This window comes from Giraffa tippelskirchi, chromosome X, assembly GCF_054371585.1.
Source record: "Giraffa tippelskirchi isolate mGirTip1 chromosome X, T2T-mGirTip1v1.2.pri, whole genome shotgun sequence".
Classification (NCBI taxonomy): Eukaryota; Metazoa; Chordata; class Mammalia; order Artiodactyla; family Giraffidae; genus Giraffa; species Giraffa tippelskirchi.
In genome coordinates, this window is record NC_137289.1 from 20,826,104 (window position 1) to 20,842,519 (window position 16,416).

At 38.8% G+C, this 16,416-nt stretch overlaps 1 protein-coding gene across 2 annotated transcripts; it reads left to right on the plus strand.

The window, feature by feature from the left end:
- The first annotated feature begins 445 nt into the window (after nucleotides 1-445).
- On the plus strand, nucleotides 446-15,665 carry RAP2C (RAP2C, member of RAS oncogene family). 2 transcript variants are annotated; one of them, XM_081567230.1, is made up of 5 exons: nucleotides 446-677; nucleotides 2,223-2,762; nucleotides 2,885-3,045; nucleotides 5,514-5,832; nucleotides 13,172-15,665. In XM_081567230.1, the coding sequence occupies exons 3-4, from the start codon at nucleotides 2,971-2,973 to the stop codon at nucleotides 5,790-5,792; spliced, it is 354 nt and encodes a 117-aa protein (XP_081423356.1). In that variant the 5' UTR covers nucleotides 446-677; nucleotides 2,223-2,762; nucleotides 2,885-2,970; the 3' UTR covers nucleotides 5,793-5,832; nucleotides 13,172-15,665. The 2 variants fall into 2 exon arrangements, with proteins under 2 accessions (XP_081423356.1, XP_081423354.1); XM_081567228.1 differs by lacking the exon at nucleotides 446-677 and adding an exon at nucleotides 1,914-2,105 and having other exon boundaries at nucleotides 2,223-3,045.
- Nucleotides 15,666-16,416: the final 751 nt, after the last annotated feature.

Here is a 16,416-nt window from a genome sequence, read left to right on the forward strand (position 1 = left end):
GCAGTATCCTATTTTCTGAGTGTGTACACACATTATTTTTTAAATCATCTATTGAAGGATGTTTAAGTTACTTCCAATTGTTTACTTTTCTAAACACTGTAATGAATATCCTTCCTAAGAAAGTTCAGAAGGATCTTCGGGCTGTGTCACATTTGTCAACTCTGTAGTCGATGAGAGTGACCCAAACAGACTCTGCACTGAAGGGAGGAGTATGTTTCATTGTGTGGAGAAACAAACAATTCTCTACAAAATACTGTAGCCAACAAGTTCAGAGATATTAGAGATGTCAACAGGTGAAGCCACCTTAGCAAGAGGGGCACCCTGTTTTGACAGTTTAGTAACAGCAGAGACTTGAGGCAATTGCTTAGCACTGATTGTGAGGTCAGAAAAGGAATTTCCCTGTCACAAGCATGGCTGGGGCAGGGCTGTGGGTCCCCCCACCCCCAGACTGTCTGGAAACAAGACAAGGATAGGCAGCACAGCTCCAAATCAGGCAACAGCACGTGTGAAAGCAGTGACTTATGAGGTTCATAGACCAAACCTCTTCCAGCAGAGGGCAGTGCCTCAGATATCAGGCGGGACTTCGGCCAGCTGGAGCCAGAGCTGGGGACTTCGCGGGACAGATTACACCAGCCCTAGGCTGAGAAGAAACTGAACTGAACTGTCCTTTGGATACTGTAAGTGACACTGGGGAGTACTCAGAGAGAGACACATCAGGACTTCACACTAATTTGCTTGTTTTCTAATATCTAACAATTGGGGCTCGGTAATCTCTTTTTATACAGTTGGGCCATTAGGGCTTGCAAGGGGGATTTGAGGTCATTTTTAATTCTACTGGCTACTGACTCTTTCAGGTTTCTGGGTGCATGCCCGAGTCAAAAAGGGAGTGACATGCCTAAAATATAACCTAGGCTTCTGGCCCCGGGGCTCTGTGGATGTTACACAAAGTTTACAAATAGAAAGCAGAGGGAAAGATATGTAAGAAGTAACAATTTTATCTACAAATAGAAACTTAGTGTGTTTAACCTTAGAGTCCTTTGATTTGAATTTCAAAGATTATGAAGGATGGTCATTAAAACAAACTTTAACTTGGGGAGCCAGTCATGCAAATTGCTGTGCCTTACAAGATAATGAAAAGAGTTAGTCTGCTGGCCTAAACTATCGCCAATCCACGCTTCCCTGCTGCGCAGCGGCTGGAATCAAAAAAAAGAGGCAAAACTGAGTTAGAGTACCTTAAAGTCTACTTCTAATCCTGTTGTTTTTTGAGCCTGGTAATAAAAAAGAAAGGAGCGACTCTGGCATTTGCTGGTGGAGACAAGGCAGATTTGCCAGGTGATAAAGTACCCTGTGTGTGTGTGTTCAATTATTTGTCAGCACGACTAAAGAAAACACACCACAGAGGAAATCAGAACCATTAGTGAAGTCGAACGCTAGTTTGCACGCGTTCCTTCGAAAAATACCAAGTGGAAGGAAGACCAGCAAAGAGAATCCACTTTCTTGGCTGTTTTATTTTCCCTGCTGCTTCTAGTCTGGGGATCTTTGGCTTGTGCTCCGGGTCTTCAGATCCGCCACGAGCCGATCGAGTCTTCAGGCCGGGATGGGGGCCGCTGAGACGCGGAGAGGCTTCCGCGAGGTCGGGGTGGGACTGTGCGCAGTATCAGCAGCAGAAACAGCAGCGGCGGGCGCCCGGGCGGAAAAAGAAGACTCCGGAGGTCCCGAGAGAGGCCCTTTGCCAATGCCGTAGCCCCGACCCGAAACCGTCCCCGCCGTCTCGCCCAGCAGGGCGCGGCCCCAGCGCCACCCGGCTCGCCCCAGAGAGGTGGGACTTTCCCCACCGGAAGTGATCCCGTCCAGTCTCGGGGAACTGGGACACCTCAACCAGTGTGTCAGGGAAACCCTTCCGGGTGTGTGTTGGGGGGGTGGGGGGGTGAGAAAAAAAAGAGGCGGGTTCGCTTGGAGTCCCAGCGGCCGCCGCCGCCGCCGGACGGCCCCCGCCCCTTTCCCCTCTGCGAGCGGCAGCGCAGGGGAGGCGGTGAGACCGAGGGACCGGCCTCTCGCCATGGCCTTGGCGTGACAGAGTTTCCCGGGCGGGTGCGGACGGCAGGGTAAGCGGCGGCGGTGGCGGCCGGGTCCGGGTGGGAGCCGCGGGAGGCGGCCGGCCGGGCTGCCCGGCTGGGGCGGGGGTCAGGCGGGTAACGCGCGCCCTCTCCCCCCCTTCACAGGCCGGACGACACCCGCGGGAGCCGCGGCCCAGAGACCCGCCCGGGCGACAGCGACTGGAGCGGAGCCCACAGGCTCGGGCCGGCTCGGCGGCGCGAGCAGGAAGCGGGGTCCCTGGGCCCCTTTGTGTGAAGGGCGAAGGAGGGGTGCGGGGCAGCCCCCGGCCGCGGGCTTCTTGGACGCCTGTCTTCCCGCGGGGGCCCCCGTCGGTCCTGCCGCGTTCCCCCCCTACTTCCCTTCGGGGGGCGCGTCTCGCCTCCCCCCGCCCTCCTCCGGGCTGCTCAGGGCTCGCCCTTTCCCCACGCCCCCTGCCTGGGCTTCAGTTCCTATAGGAAGGGCATTACCATCCCATCCCCACCCACCCCGACACTTCGCTCTTTCCCCTCCCCCTCTTTTAACTTCCTCTTCTTCCCCCGTCGGGCCCTCGCTGCTCTGCACTCTCCTCCCGGGTTCGCAGATTTCCGCCCACCTTCCGCCTCTCCGAGCCGCGCCGCAGCGAGCGGGGTGTTATTTTTCCCTCCCTTTGGTAGGAGTTGGTGAAGGTGAGACTCAATGAGGGAATACAAGGTAGTGGTGTTAGGGAGCGGAGGGGTTGGCAAATCCGCCCTGACTGTGCAGTTTGTCACTGGGACTTTCATTGAGAAATATGACCCCACCATTGAAGATTTCTACCGCAAAGAGATCGAAGTGGACTCTTCCCCTTCCGTGCTGGAAATTCTGGACACCGCAGGAACTGAGCAGTTTGCTTCCATGAGAGATCTCTACATCAAAAACGGCCAAGGTTTCATCCTGGTTTACAGTCTGGTTAATCAACAGTCTTTTCAGGTAACCAAACCAAGTCTTATGATATGTAAGAAGGGGGTGTGGTAATCCTACATTTACTTCTGGTTTGCTTGCACCGTGCGTAAATGACTGTTTTGCTTTTGAAAGTTAGACATGGCGCATTTTTGAGGTTACTCCTGGCACGGAAAAGTATCCAGTTGTTTCTGTAGAGAGGACTAAAGTCGCAACCGTCAACAAATGTTTTAAAGTTATTTTTAAGTGAAAGAGAAGTGAAAAAAGAAATGTCAGCTTGTGTATGTTTAGCCTGGACTATAGCCTTCTGAAGTTGCTTGTTCAAGTCCACAAGCCTTCGTTAAGGTACTCAAGCAAACAGCATTTAAAAGATAATCTCGGGCAAATAGAGCACTTTGTAAGGAAAATTATTTGGAGACGATTATTTGTTCCACAGATAAATTCCTCTACGTCTGCTTCGCCCTCCCCCTTTCTGTTCTCACCCAAGTCTCTCAACCAGATTTTTAAATCTTAGGGCTGCAAGATGATGAACTCAAGACCTGCCTTCTAGGCACTCTGCTTACTTGGAGCGTGCGAAGGGAAGTTAGTAATTGAAAAGACTAGTATCTAAAATTAATAACAAACAAAAATCTAGAATGACTCTCTTTTTTTTCAGTTCAGCCAAATTGGTTCTGATAACATTGACTGTGTTTATAGAATATATGTGGATCTGGGAACGCTGAACAAGTGCAGATTTTTAACCCCCCGGCTAGGTGGTGGTCCAGTTTCTCTGGAAAAATGTGTCGTATCCTTCACTGGGAGACAGACTGGAGGTTTAACATTATTTTAAGAGATGCGATAAATGTTGCTATTTATTCCTTGAAAATAAATAACCTCGTATTGACCCATTATATTGACCTTCATTGATTTAGGAAATGGATATTTTTTTCTGCATTTAAAGGTATGCACTTAATGTTGCTTACTTAAGAGAGCATTAAGTGCTTTAGCCAAGCCATTGTGCTAATTTCACTTTTCTTAGTATTTTAACTTAAAGTGAACTTTCCCAGTGACCTGATGTAGCAATTTCAGGGTTTTTTTTTTTTTTTCTTTTAAAGATAAGTAATGGGTAAATTGATCAAAGTTGTTGTGAACAAACTAAAGTTCATTTTATGCAGACTTAAATTCCAAAGCACAACTGTAATAGAAGCATTTTTCTCCAGAAGGTACCAATGTGCTAAAGGTGCTATTTGACAGGCGTTTTCTTTCTACAGGATCCTTGGGACATTTGTTATTCTATTAGCTGACACTCTTCAGGCTGGCAGTCTTTTGAAGGGTTTTTCATAAGATATCCATTATAGCTACTTCTTTTATACACGTACATAGGGAATGAAAAACTGCCATTATTTCAATGGAGACTTCAACTCTTTTAAGCCCAAATGCCATCAATTTGGATTCTCAGCTGAACTTGTTTCTATAAGAACCCAGGGGAAAGAAGCTTAACTGAGAAGACTGAATTGATACGTGATCCAACAAAATTGTTGCAACTATCAACTGTATGTTTTTGTAAACTTTCAGTCCCTTCTTTTTCCTTCATCCTGCATGTAAATACTGTGTGCTGTAATGTTCAGATTAAGCACATGTGTTATATTTAAGTCAAACTTTTCAAGTTAGTTACAAAAAATTTCAAGAACTGCAATGTATTAGTATATTATACTACCTATACAATTATTACATTGTCTTAAATGGATACTACCCCTTGAAAATTGACCCTCTTAGAGAATTGCTAAGGCTCTTATCTTTTGTAATTAGTTGTAATTACTTAGAAAAAGTAATATATACCAGGGAGAAAATTCACATAATATACCCGAACATAGGCAAAGGGAAATTTGACTTCTTCTGGCCCAAATCCGTGCCCCCCCCCCCCGGCATAGTCCCTCCCAGGAGCTGCTCACTAGTATACAGTAGTTTCTAATACTGGTATTTTAAGGATCAAGGCATACCATTACATTTAAAACGAAGCACTGAAGTGTGTTTGGTCTTCTAGGCACAAGGCCGTGTTTTTCTTCCCATCTAAAACACTTTCTCTCAAGTGCTCTTGCTAAATGGCTAGGAATGCATAGATGCTGCAATCCTGTGCTGGGGTAACAGGTGTTACCAGGAGTGATGACAAGCTGGCAGGTTTAAGGACATGGCCAAACACCCTTTTGGATTCATCGTATTTGGGGATTTGCTTTTGAAATCAGTGTCGACTGAGGGAAAGAAGTCACTAAATGAGTCCTAAAGTTATTGTTCAACCTACATTTTATATTGTTGACAAATCTAGCAGGTAGGGCCTGTGGAAATTATCTATTCCTACTTCAATGGAGAAAGTGACATTTTCTCCATTTGGATGTGTGGTTTTATTGTGAATTCAGCTTTCTCTACTCACTGAGGGATGACTTCTTGGGATATTGCAATATTTCTTTTATGGTTATGCAAACAGCATAATTTTTTCTTTCTCTTTGTGATTGTTTACATAGGATATCAAGCCAATGAGAGATCAGATTGTCAGAGTGAAGAGATATGAAAAAGTCCCACTGATCCTAGTAGGAAATAAAGTGGATCTGGAACCAGAAAGAGAGGTTATGTCTTCAGAAGGCAGAGCTCTGGCTCAAGAATGGGGCTGTCCTTTCATGGAGACATCGGCAAAAAGTAAATCAATGGTGGATGAACTTTTTGCTGAGATCGTCAGGCAAATGAACTATTCTTCCCTACCCGAGAAGCAAGATCAATGTTGTACAGCTTGCGTTGTCCAGTAAAAAATAAAAAGATAACCTCAATCATGGCCATACCGAGCAGGTTAGTTGTTGATGGAACCTTATGTTTTTGATCAAGTATAACAAAAAGCTGAATATTAATACACATGCTACCTTAAATTTCTTTATTTTTTAAGAAAAACATTTCCCTTAGCACAAAATAATCAACATTCAATATAGACAATCGAAAAAGATGTCAGTAAAATGCAGGTAAGAAATTGTACTCCCAATACCAAGATTCGTTTTTTAAAGTGAGTTTACTGTTCTCTCTTTGATCTGTAACATTCCTTTGGGGTGGGGTGAGTTAAAGGATAATTTTCCCTGTTTGGGGAGAACATCCAGTAATAACTTGAGAAGATGATTAGTTTTGTGTTTTCTGTGCTTTTCTATCACGAGCTGGAGAGCTGCTCTAATTGAAATCATCAATTTACTAATCACCCAAGTGCTAGATTTAGCAGAACGATTATTTAATCAAGTTCATATGTATGTTACACTGGAGGGACTTAAGTGACCTCTGATAATAACAAACTATAGTGCCACAGTGTACCTTGACTCACTATGAATACTATGGTCCAGATGAGAAACTGGTGAAATCATCTGCAATGTGTTTAGAATGGACAATCCCAAGCCCAGGAAACATTTATATTCAGCTTAATAAATAATGGAGTTAATAAGAACAATGGCAAAATCTTCAAACCTCTCATCGGGCTAAATAACTTAATAAAGGTGTTTTTTAAATGAATGCATTTTTTGAAAAGTAAGGTTCTGTAAAACTTACCGATCATTTAAAATAAGATAACTTTATTCATATCACGATCTTTTAATCTAGATTGTAATTGGGCAGATAGTCTCACTTAGACAATAATACCTAGATAATAAGATAAGACAACCAATATCCTGGATGACAGAGAAACTGCAGAAAATGCCAGACTAGCCGGACAATATCGGGAATGGAATTGATTGTTTTGAGCCAAGACTGACCTCAAGTCTAAGAGGCTGTGTTGCAAATGGCAACAGCCATTTCAGATTGCAGAAATGATTCCTAATCAAAGGTCTGGCTTTATATGTGCTCCCTGGAGAAAAGACTAACGGTCCCTGATTTATCTTTTCAGACAAGATTTCCTGTCAGCTAGTGTCATCTTTGAAAATGAAGGATGACAACAGTGCTTTATTCAAAATGCTTTCAGTCATCAACTTTTGAGCATACCGGAATGTGATGATAACACATTTGTTGTCTTATACCTAGCTCCATCTGTTTTCATATAGCGTCACTCTGCAGACTGTAGCCCGGTGTATATTTTGTTGATAGCATCGTACTTGCAGTATAGTTTTTTGAGGCAGTATGTAGGTGATTGAGTCCAGCGTTCTTGTTTCCACAGTGTCTCTTCTTAAATCTCAAGCCAGCTTCAAATTTGAACAAGTTGTGTGTGGTGTTGCATCTTTACCACTATGCTCTACTTCTTTGACATTTTTAACCAGGCAAATGACATGTTGTATGCATTTTAGTTTTATCATCTTTATAAAAAAATTAACCAGCTCCCGCAAAACATTCCCAATTTTTTCCCCGTCATTATTGCAGACAGCTTTTGGAAGGAAACAATAAAATGGATTTCATACATGTGGAGGGCCACTGTCTTAGTCAAGTTGGCAAATGAATGATGTATAAAGCTATTTTTAAAGCTTTCTTATTCTGAGTTATTTCTGAGTTTATTTCATTTTGCAGCTTTTGTGATCTAAATTACTTTTAATCTGTTTGGTTACCTACAGGAATGATTAAATAGACTTTTTAATATCTCAAGCAAACTATGTTTATATATGTTAACTAAGGTACTAAAATCAGAAAATAATAGTATCAATAATTGCTTCTTTTATAATATTGGGTTAAGTTGCCTGAGTAGTTTTTTGTTTGGTTTTTATAAGCAGAATACACAAATGAAGTTGTGAGCTTTGAAATAAAATATCTAATCAGCTGGATTTCTGAAAATGTTATAGGGTGTCCCCTGACCAAGATCTTTCAGAACAAAACACACTATATGCAGTGGAGTTTTTTTGCTGTCAAATATGATTGAACTGATGTGGTTAGGTATCTGTAATCAGAGGTCCATAAAAAGTCTGTGGTGGTTCTTGCTTACTATTTATTTTTAAAAAGTAGGTGATGGATTCTGAGTCCTGTAGCTTGAGTCACAGAGCTCTGAGGTCCATCAGTCCCAGATCTAGATTGAAGATAAAACTTTGACAAGTAAAGATGATTTGAGAAATGTTTGTCTTTAATGTTTAGAAGAGAACCTTGTCCACATTAGAGATAGTAAGACTCAGATAGTCAGAAGGACTGTGATTGTTGTAAATAGTTTTCTCTTTAATTGAAAGGGAAAGTTGATTAATGCTCTAAGAATTACTTCTGATAATACCTCACGTTTATTTATTACCCTTCAATTGGAGTCACCAGTCTCTTGCCCAACACCTGTTTATCTGCATGTCTCCCAGGATGGTTTCCCCACCTTTCACCCTCCCGTTGGCAGTAATCTTTGTGTAAGTTTGGAACCAGTGCCAGATTCCTTACGCACTACTTTCATGGCTGGTTTCCTCACTGACCTGAGGAGCCTGCCATCAAGTGCTTTGAAGGACTTCATTACTGTGATACAGTGTTGCAGCCTTATCTTGATTTTGTTAACTATATCATAGCTCCTTTCTATCAATGTAAAGAGTTGACATTTGGCTGTTGTGATATACTGTTGTTGAGCATGATGAATGTTTTCTTAACAATCTCATAATACTATAACAGAAGTAAATCACAGTGCTTGGGGGTTCAGGGAAAGGAGAGACCAAAGTTAGAGCAGGTTTCTCAACATTCGGGGCTCTTTGTTGTAGGAAGCATTGCATTCTGTGCATTGCAGAATGTTGAGCACCATCCTTGGCCTCTACCTATCAGATGCCAGCAGTATTTCCTCCATCCCTCTGTTGTGATGAACAGAAATATTTCCAGACATCTCCAAGTGTCTCCTGGAGGGCAAAATTGCCCCTGGTTAAGAAGCACTGATTTAGAGGAACTGGGGAGCAGTAGCATTTGAGTTAGGCCTTGAAGAATGGGTAGGATTTGAGTAGATGGGGGAAGGGTAGAGGTGGTTTCAAAACAGAAGGAATGCCAAAAAGAAACAAAATAATATCCTAAAAATATTCTGTTAGTTCCCTGAGGGTAGGATTTGAGTAGATGGGGGAAGGGTAGAGGTGGTTTCAAAACAGAAGGAATGCCAAAAAGAAACAAAATAATATCCTAAAAATATTCTGTTAGTTCCCTGAAAAGTGGGAAGTAAAGTTATTCCTAAAATGTGAGCTTTTGGTAAATACTCTTTGCGCATATAGGTTTTTTTTTAAGATGATTTTTTCAAAGATCCCTGTATCTCAGTCCAGTATTGACAGAAGTTACTGTTTTTTAATAAAAACAACAGGAATATAAAAAGGTGTTCTTCACTACAGTTAGAAGATCTCCTGCAGGATGTTATCGTATTTTTTTCTGTGTATTATGAACGGGTTCTCCCAACGAGAGTAAGTGGTGCATAAGAGTACCAAACACCAGGAATCAGACTGAAGGAACAAAGATCAGTATTTATGTCAGCCTCAGTTCATTATATATGTCAGCCAGAAGAAACAGGGAGATTCTTGAGTCAAGACTAGCACATCATTTCACGTGGCAGCAGAATGCCCGGGATGTTAACAAAGGCTCCTGAAAGGCTGAACCATCTATGAATGTCATTTTAGTCTAGCTGGCCTTACTATTTCTAAACAGAGTGAAATCAATTAGCTTTTCCAGTTGTTTAAAATAAATAAGTGTGTGGAATCAGAATTGTTTCAAATCTTTTTTCTACCTTTTAATTAGATATGACATGCTGGGGATTTAGCAGACGTGAGAGGGACATCATGAAAATTAAATTACATTGTATACTTAAAATGCTGGCATTTTCATGTCCAAGTTAAATATTAATCATATCAGTAAAACACCAGGGTGGAATTCTGTTGCTGAAGTTACAGTTTTAGATAGATACTTCACACACACACACACCCCCCCCACATCTTGCATGTCACTTTAGGGGAAATACCTAAGCTTATTTAAATGCTTGTTTGCCATCCAGCTCACATAATGAGCCAAAATGGAGCCTGTGACACGGCAGCCCTGAACGGAGGAGGAAGTACACCTTGGGGTAGTGTGTACCCTATAGACCTGCAGTGGACCTGGGGTAAAGGAGAAAAGAGAGTTGCCTCGTCCTTTCTGCCCTCTACTTCTCCCAGACCTTCACTGACCCCTACAGGGCTCATGGTTTGGGACTGTTCAGAGTGGATAGGTGCCTAGTTAGACCTGTTCTAGGTGTGGAGGTGTCTGGTGACTAGAATGACTGTATATCTATTCCTGCTTTAATTGTTTCCTTTTAACCTCAAGATTAGGCTTTTATTGCAGAATGAAAGGAGAAGGAAATGGCAACCCACCCCAGTGTTCTTGCCTGGAGAATCCCAGGGACGGGGGAGCCTGGTGGGCTGCCGTCTGTGGGGTCGCACAGAGTCGGACACGACTGAAGCGACTTAGCAGCAGCAGCAGAATGAAATGCATTTGAGCCATTCACTTTTACTCTATTACCTCTCTAGCTTAGAATGAACCGTCAGTAGAATTAACAAAAATTGCATCATGAAGTTGGAGAATTGCCACTGAGGAAGTATTCTAGCCATACTTCAGGAAAGATTCTCCTCGTGGGATTACTTCACAGTGGAATTCTAAAATCCAGAAGATACTATCACCAAGAACAACTTAAATCCTGTCAGCTGTTGGAAAAATTTATGCTACTTAAAACATACTCCCAAATTCCTTTGATTAGCCACAGTCTTAGGAATATCGGATTCAGAAAAAGCAATTGAGGGTTGAAGGGAACAGTCCCCTACCTGTTTAATTCAAAGTTAGCACCTGGGATCAGATCATTGGGCTCACACTGCTGCTTATTATCAGTGGGCATGGTCATATTATTTGAAATCTCAGAACTGAATCCATCATATTAATTTAAACTTAGAGATTTTAGGTCTTGGATGCAAGAAAAACAGTTTTTTCTTTCTACCCTGGGTTTACTGTAGGCTTTTAGGGTGCATATTCTCCTTGAAGCACAGGTCTCCTTCCATTTGCAGATTCTGTGCCATAGGTTCAGCTTCTGCTCTCTCTGTTTGACCCTAGTTCTCTCACTTCACCCCCCCAATAAGCTTCATCAGTGTTACGCAAGTTACAGTGGAGAAACAAACAAGGTATTTAAACACAAATATTAACTGTCAACAGAATTCCAGCCTAGTGCTTTGTTAATATAACTAATATTTAAATTGGATATGAACATGCCAAGTAAAAAATGTGAAGCAAAATTTAGTTTTTAAAAAGTTCCTTTGGTTAAGTCCCCAGAATATCATATGTATAAAACTGGAAAAAATTAAAATCAATTATGATTGCACATTTATTTTTGCTAAAAAGAATGGTAGTAAATACCACTGTATTTAGAAATGCTAAATCCAGCTAAGCTAAAAAGACACTCATAAACTGCTAAGTCTTTCTGGAGCCTTTGTTAATATCCCAGGCATTCTGCTGCCACGTGAAATGATGTGTTGGTCTTGAATCAAGAGTCTCCCTTTTTCTTCATGCTGAGATAAATAATGATCTTTGTTCTTTCAGTTCTATGTTTGGTATTCTCGTATAACAATTTTCCCCACTTGGGAGACCCTATTTCATAATTTCCTGAGCAAAAGATGTGTACTGTTTGGGATTTCTTTTTTTTTTTTTCTTTCCTCTCTTTCATAACAAAATCTAATTAGAAAAAAGTGGAAAAGTGAAACCAGTTAAGGAAGAATTTGAGCAGAAGCCTCCCGAGTTCAGATTTGTTGGGTGTCTGGCTGGAAAGTTGAGAGTGAGGACAAGGATCACTTGTGTTCTATCTCACAAGCAGCAAGTTATACTTCTGCAGTGTGTCTAGATGTGATATCCTGAGAGTTTAAAAGTATGACTTTGACCAGCTGCCTTCAAAGATTCTGGAATGTTTTTTAACTGAGAATTTTAGTACACTGGAAATTTTGCGTTCACAGTATGAAGCAGTAACATTTGCATTCTGTGTACTTCTAATCTTAGAAGGACTGTCGTTTTTTTGCTTAATGCATGCTTTTGCCTCAGGATTTATTACTGCAGAGAATTAAAATGTAGTACTCTCTTGAGAAGTAGTAGGTATTAATACTTTAATAGTATGCCTTATATTAATATTGTTGAATCTGACCTGGGATTTGTTTGTATCTCTTGATTTCACTGGAGTATTCTTGTCCTGTGCAATGTGGATAGACCAAATGTTAACCGGGTTTTTAGAGAGTGAGAAATATCACATATACCACCTTTTATTTAATGTAGATTATGCTTAATAAGCTGATTTGTATTCTTAGTGTTTATTTTGGCTAGAAATAATTACTACTTCCTCAATTTGATTTCAGAGAATACCTGAATTATTAAATCATCCAAGTCTTCCCTATTTGAGACATATTCATATTCAAAAATCCCCAACTCTTTGTAATTGCTTATTTTGAAAAGTGTGAATTAAAATTTATAGTCAACTTATTAATTCATATTAATTGAGGAAAGTCCAGTTTGAATTACAGAAAAATCTTTACAGTGAATTACATGTAGAATGAAATACTGTTGTGTTCAAATAGGTATAAAAATTCAAATGGGTCTAAAAATAAAAATATAAAGGTCTTTAATTTGGATATCAAAGACATAATCCTGGTCTTTAGAAATGAAAACATAACTGAGAAATGAAAAAATTACCTGATATTTGACATATAAAGTGCTTTCACATAGTACCTTATGTGATATTTGTTACTACAACCCTGTCAGGAAAGAATTTTATCCTTATTTTCATGATGAGGAAACTGGACTTTCCTAAGCTTAAATAACCAATGTCCTGATTAACAACTTCTTTTAATGCAAAAATTTTCTGAAGTTTTGCATATTATCAAGTTAGTTCATAATCACTATACATTTAATATTATTTCCCATTAAAAACATGAAGAGATCAAAGTAGAAGTAATATTTGCTACTTTTATACTGTTAAGATCTTTTAAACATGTAAGAATTTAAATATTGTATACTTTATACAATGAAGTATGTATTTCATCCAATGCATCATTATAGTGTTGCTATAGTTTACTGACTCTTGAATTGCAGAAGATCATTTTTACTTAAATTTATGAGGAACACAGTGAAATTCCACTTTACGATTTTGGTACCACTTGCATGTATATAGAGATCTGTTGTCAGTGTTCTCATTTTAAACTGTAATCTATATTTCTGCATTTTTATGATATTTTTATCTTAATTGCAGATAAAACTCAGAGGAAATTTGCACAGATGCTGCTTTGGAGAACTTTACAACCTGGGTTGCAGAACTGAGCCTTGGTAAACCTGTCTCTATTACAGCATGTTGCCATACATCTAATTAAGTGCATAAGGTCTTTGGCCTTCAAGATCCATTGACCTTAAACAGGAATGCTTAGCACGTTTACCATATGTTTAAAATCTGTTCTTTATCAATCAGTCCTTTTGTAGCTTTCTAAGTTCTTAATGATGGCTAATATGCAAGAATTAATTTTTAATATTTTAATTGATTTCTTTAATCAGTTTCTCAACTTGTATTTATTAAATACTCAAACTCAGTATTACCTACTCAATGCCTTTTAAAAGAAAGTTATAATGGAGAAAAAAATTGAGCCTTAAACAAATGGTTACTTCTGTATATTACCTCGCACCAGTGCTTCATTCTATTTGTAAAATCTTTCTCCTTTAAGTGATTGGTTAATACTTTAAGACTTTGTTTATGTGTGGCAGTGTTGTAAAAAGAAACTAAAGATCACATTTTACCTGTGTGGATGGACTATCCCTTTTCTTCAAGTGCAGTTTGTGATGTGTTTTTGTATTAACATGTTCTGAAACTTAAGGTTGATATTTGACTGTAGTGCATTTAGTTAAAGAGTTAAGCATTTGATTCCATTAGGTTTTCACATGTGTTAATCTCATTTACAGCATCAAATTGCAGCAGTAACATTTTCCTTTCTGTGAAGTTCTAAATTTAGTTATGACCTACTTAGCAATGCCTTTGAAAAGGGATATTGTATCCATGGTAAATTAATTGTATACCTAAACAGAGATAGCTCAGCTTCGCCTGTCAGGCTTGTAAGTGACATCTAGTAGACTTCTGCACATGTAAAATTAAATTCAGATAAAATCATATACACTTTGTAGTTCTTAATATTTGTCTTTCTGAATAATAGTTTAAAGCAATATTTGTTAAAGTTTTCTTGCACTATCACAATTGCTTTTTAGTTATTTCTCAAGAAGCATGTTTGTAGTAGAGACAAAAATCTGTGTAACAGGAGGGAGGATAGCGCCAAGTCTCTGGGCGTTTTTTTCCTTTGTTTGTTCTTGTTTTTTCTTTTTGCAAATGTGCTTCTAATAGCCATTGCCTTCCATGTTGTTTACCTAATCAGCACATTTTGTCTGAATACTTGAACATTTAACAGTAACGCAGGTATAGAAACAGAAAGTAAACTTATAAAGAGAAATCTTGTGATTCAGTTCTAACATCATGACAATGAGCGCTTTTTCTAGCAATGATTTTAAAATTTTGTAAGTTTGACAGTATTTTGTTGTTGGGTTTTTACTTGGTTTTAGTTGTGTGCTTTTAATTTGCAGAAGTTAGTAACTGCAGCTCACCTACTGCACCAAAGTTCTCGATTTTAGGAGCCCAGCTTTAGTCATTTGAACATGCTTCTAAATAAAACAAAAAAACCAAAACCAGACTTTTGATCTATAATAATAGCTCAATAACTTTGTCAAGGAAAGCTCTAATATATGCAGTGATGGTTTTTGGAAGGGTGTGGCAATTTTAAATTTATATTGTGTGTGATGTTCAGATAAAGTGATATCTACATTCATGTGATTTATTGGTCAGTATGACCATTAATTATTGTGTAGAAATTAATTAAACTTTGTTTTCCTTTTTTAAAATCGTGTTGCATTTGATTCCTGATCAAATTCCCTCAGAGTGGACTCTTGATCTTAGATTTTGAATTTTATGGTGAGATTGTAAGGGTGGAGGCAATTGAAACTTAGTTTCTTATTTATGAACTGCTTGAGATGAATACCTAATTTAAGTTTGCACTTTAATACCAAACTTAAAACCAAAAGCTCAGTTCAAAGTAGGTTAAGTGATTGTGGTTCATTTTTATTAGCTTTTGTGAAATTCTAAAGGAATCAAATAATTCATGATGATTTAAATTTTCTGCAGATGAATTTTTTTTTAAATACAGTGTTTCTTTCCTATGGATAGTTCTTGTTCTCTCACTCTCTTGCTCTGTCACTGACCTCAGCAGCAAACTTAACTTGAATTCACTTAGGATCACAGGAATCAGGGGAAAGTGATTTAAAGGTGATTTCTCCAGCACATTTTAAGAAAAGGGACCAAAAGTTATTTTAGCTTCCTCAATAGATTGCATGTCAAGTTGCTTATTAGGATAATAAATTAAATGCAATATATGTCTTGTCTTTACTATGGCATCTGTTTAGGAGTTGTTCAAATCACTGCAGTAGGGCTCTGCAAATAAAATCATGTAACCTATTATCATGGATCTAATGTACTGTAACTTTATCAATGAAAGTTAAAAAATCTCGAATAACAAGTACAAACATTGAACAATGACCTATAAAGATTTGTAAAAGTTAAATTTTTCCAATAGATTTCATTCTTGTCATTTTGTAAGAAGACCCTGCAGTCCACATGTTTGTAACTTTTTTAATAAAATAGACATCTGTATTACTGAGGTTGGTTTCTTGAATTATTTGGTGTATCACTGCTTGTTATTTGCTAACTTGTAAATCTTTTTCATAACTTTTTTTTAAACTTTTGATAAAAAGTCATTACTTTTTATCAAAATGATAATGTGTATTGCAGTACATGTTTAAACAAGTTAAATGTCCGCCTGTGTTCTTAGTCACCACTCTGGCATATGTGGGAAAAAACTAAGCTATATCTTAAAATGTAATATTTAATCAATTGAATAACTTATAAATAAATTAGAAATTCAAAATAATGGGTAAAAAATAATAATGACATCCCATATGGAGAAAGTGGCCCAGCTGCAACTCTCTTGGCTGGGAATTGTCCATGTGTAGGAGATTCCAGACAGTATTATGCATTATAATTAAATTCTGAAATAATGAGTTAAGAAAATCCAACACAAGTATCACTTTGTTTTATCCAGTGAAAGGCTTTTGCCAATCACTTTTAATTCACTGCTTTACTCAATATTTTTAAATTGTTGAACTGAATAGATGTTTTAATCTCAACTTTTTTTAAAGCCACAATGTTTTCTTCGAGTTGGACAGTTCTGTATGTCCAAATATATTATGAACTGGATTCTTAAAAATTGTAATAATTGACAGATTTATATACCTGTGTCATAACACACAGAAGATATTTTATTGTTTATTACCATCAATTATCATTCTTTAGTTGGGCTCTAAATACCCCATATATGTCATACTAGATGCTGTCCTTCAAGTCCAAAAGCC

Bases quoted from the DNA above. Each gene is read 5' to 3' on its own strand.
- RAP2C (XM_081567228.1), top strand. From the start codon at position 2,773: ATGAGGGAATACAAGGTAGTGGTGTTAGGGAGCGGAGGGGTTGGCAAA. The intron at 3,046-5,513 runs GTAACCAAACCA...TTGTTTACATAG, and splicing joins TTAATCAACAGTCTTTTCAG to GATATCAAGCCAATGAGAGA.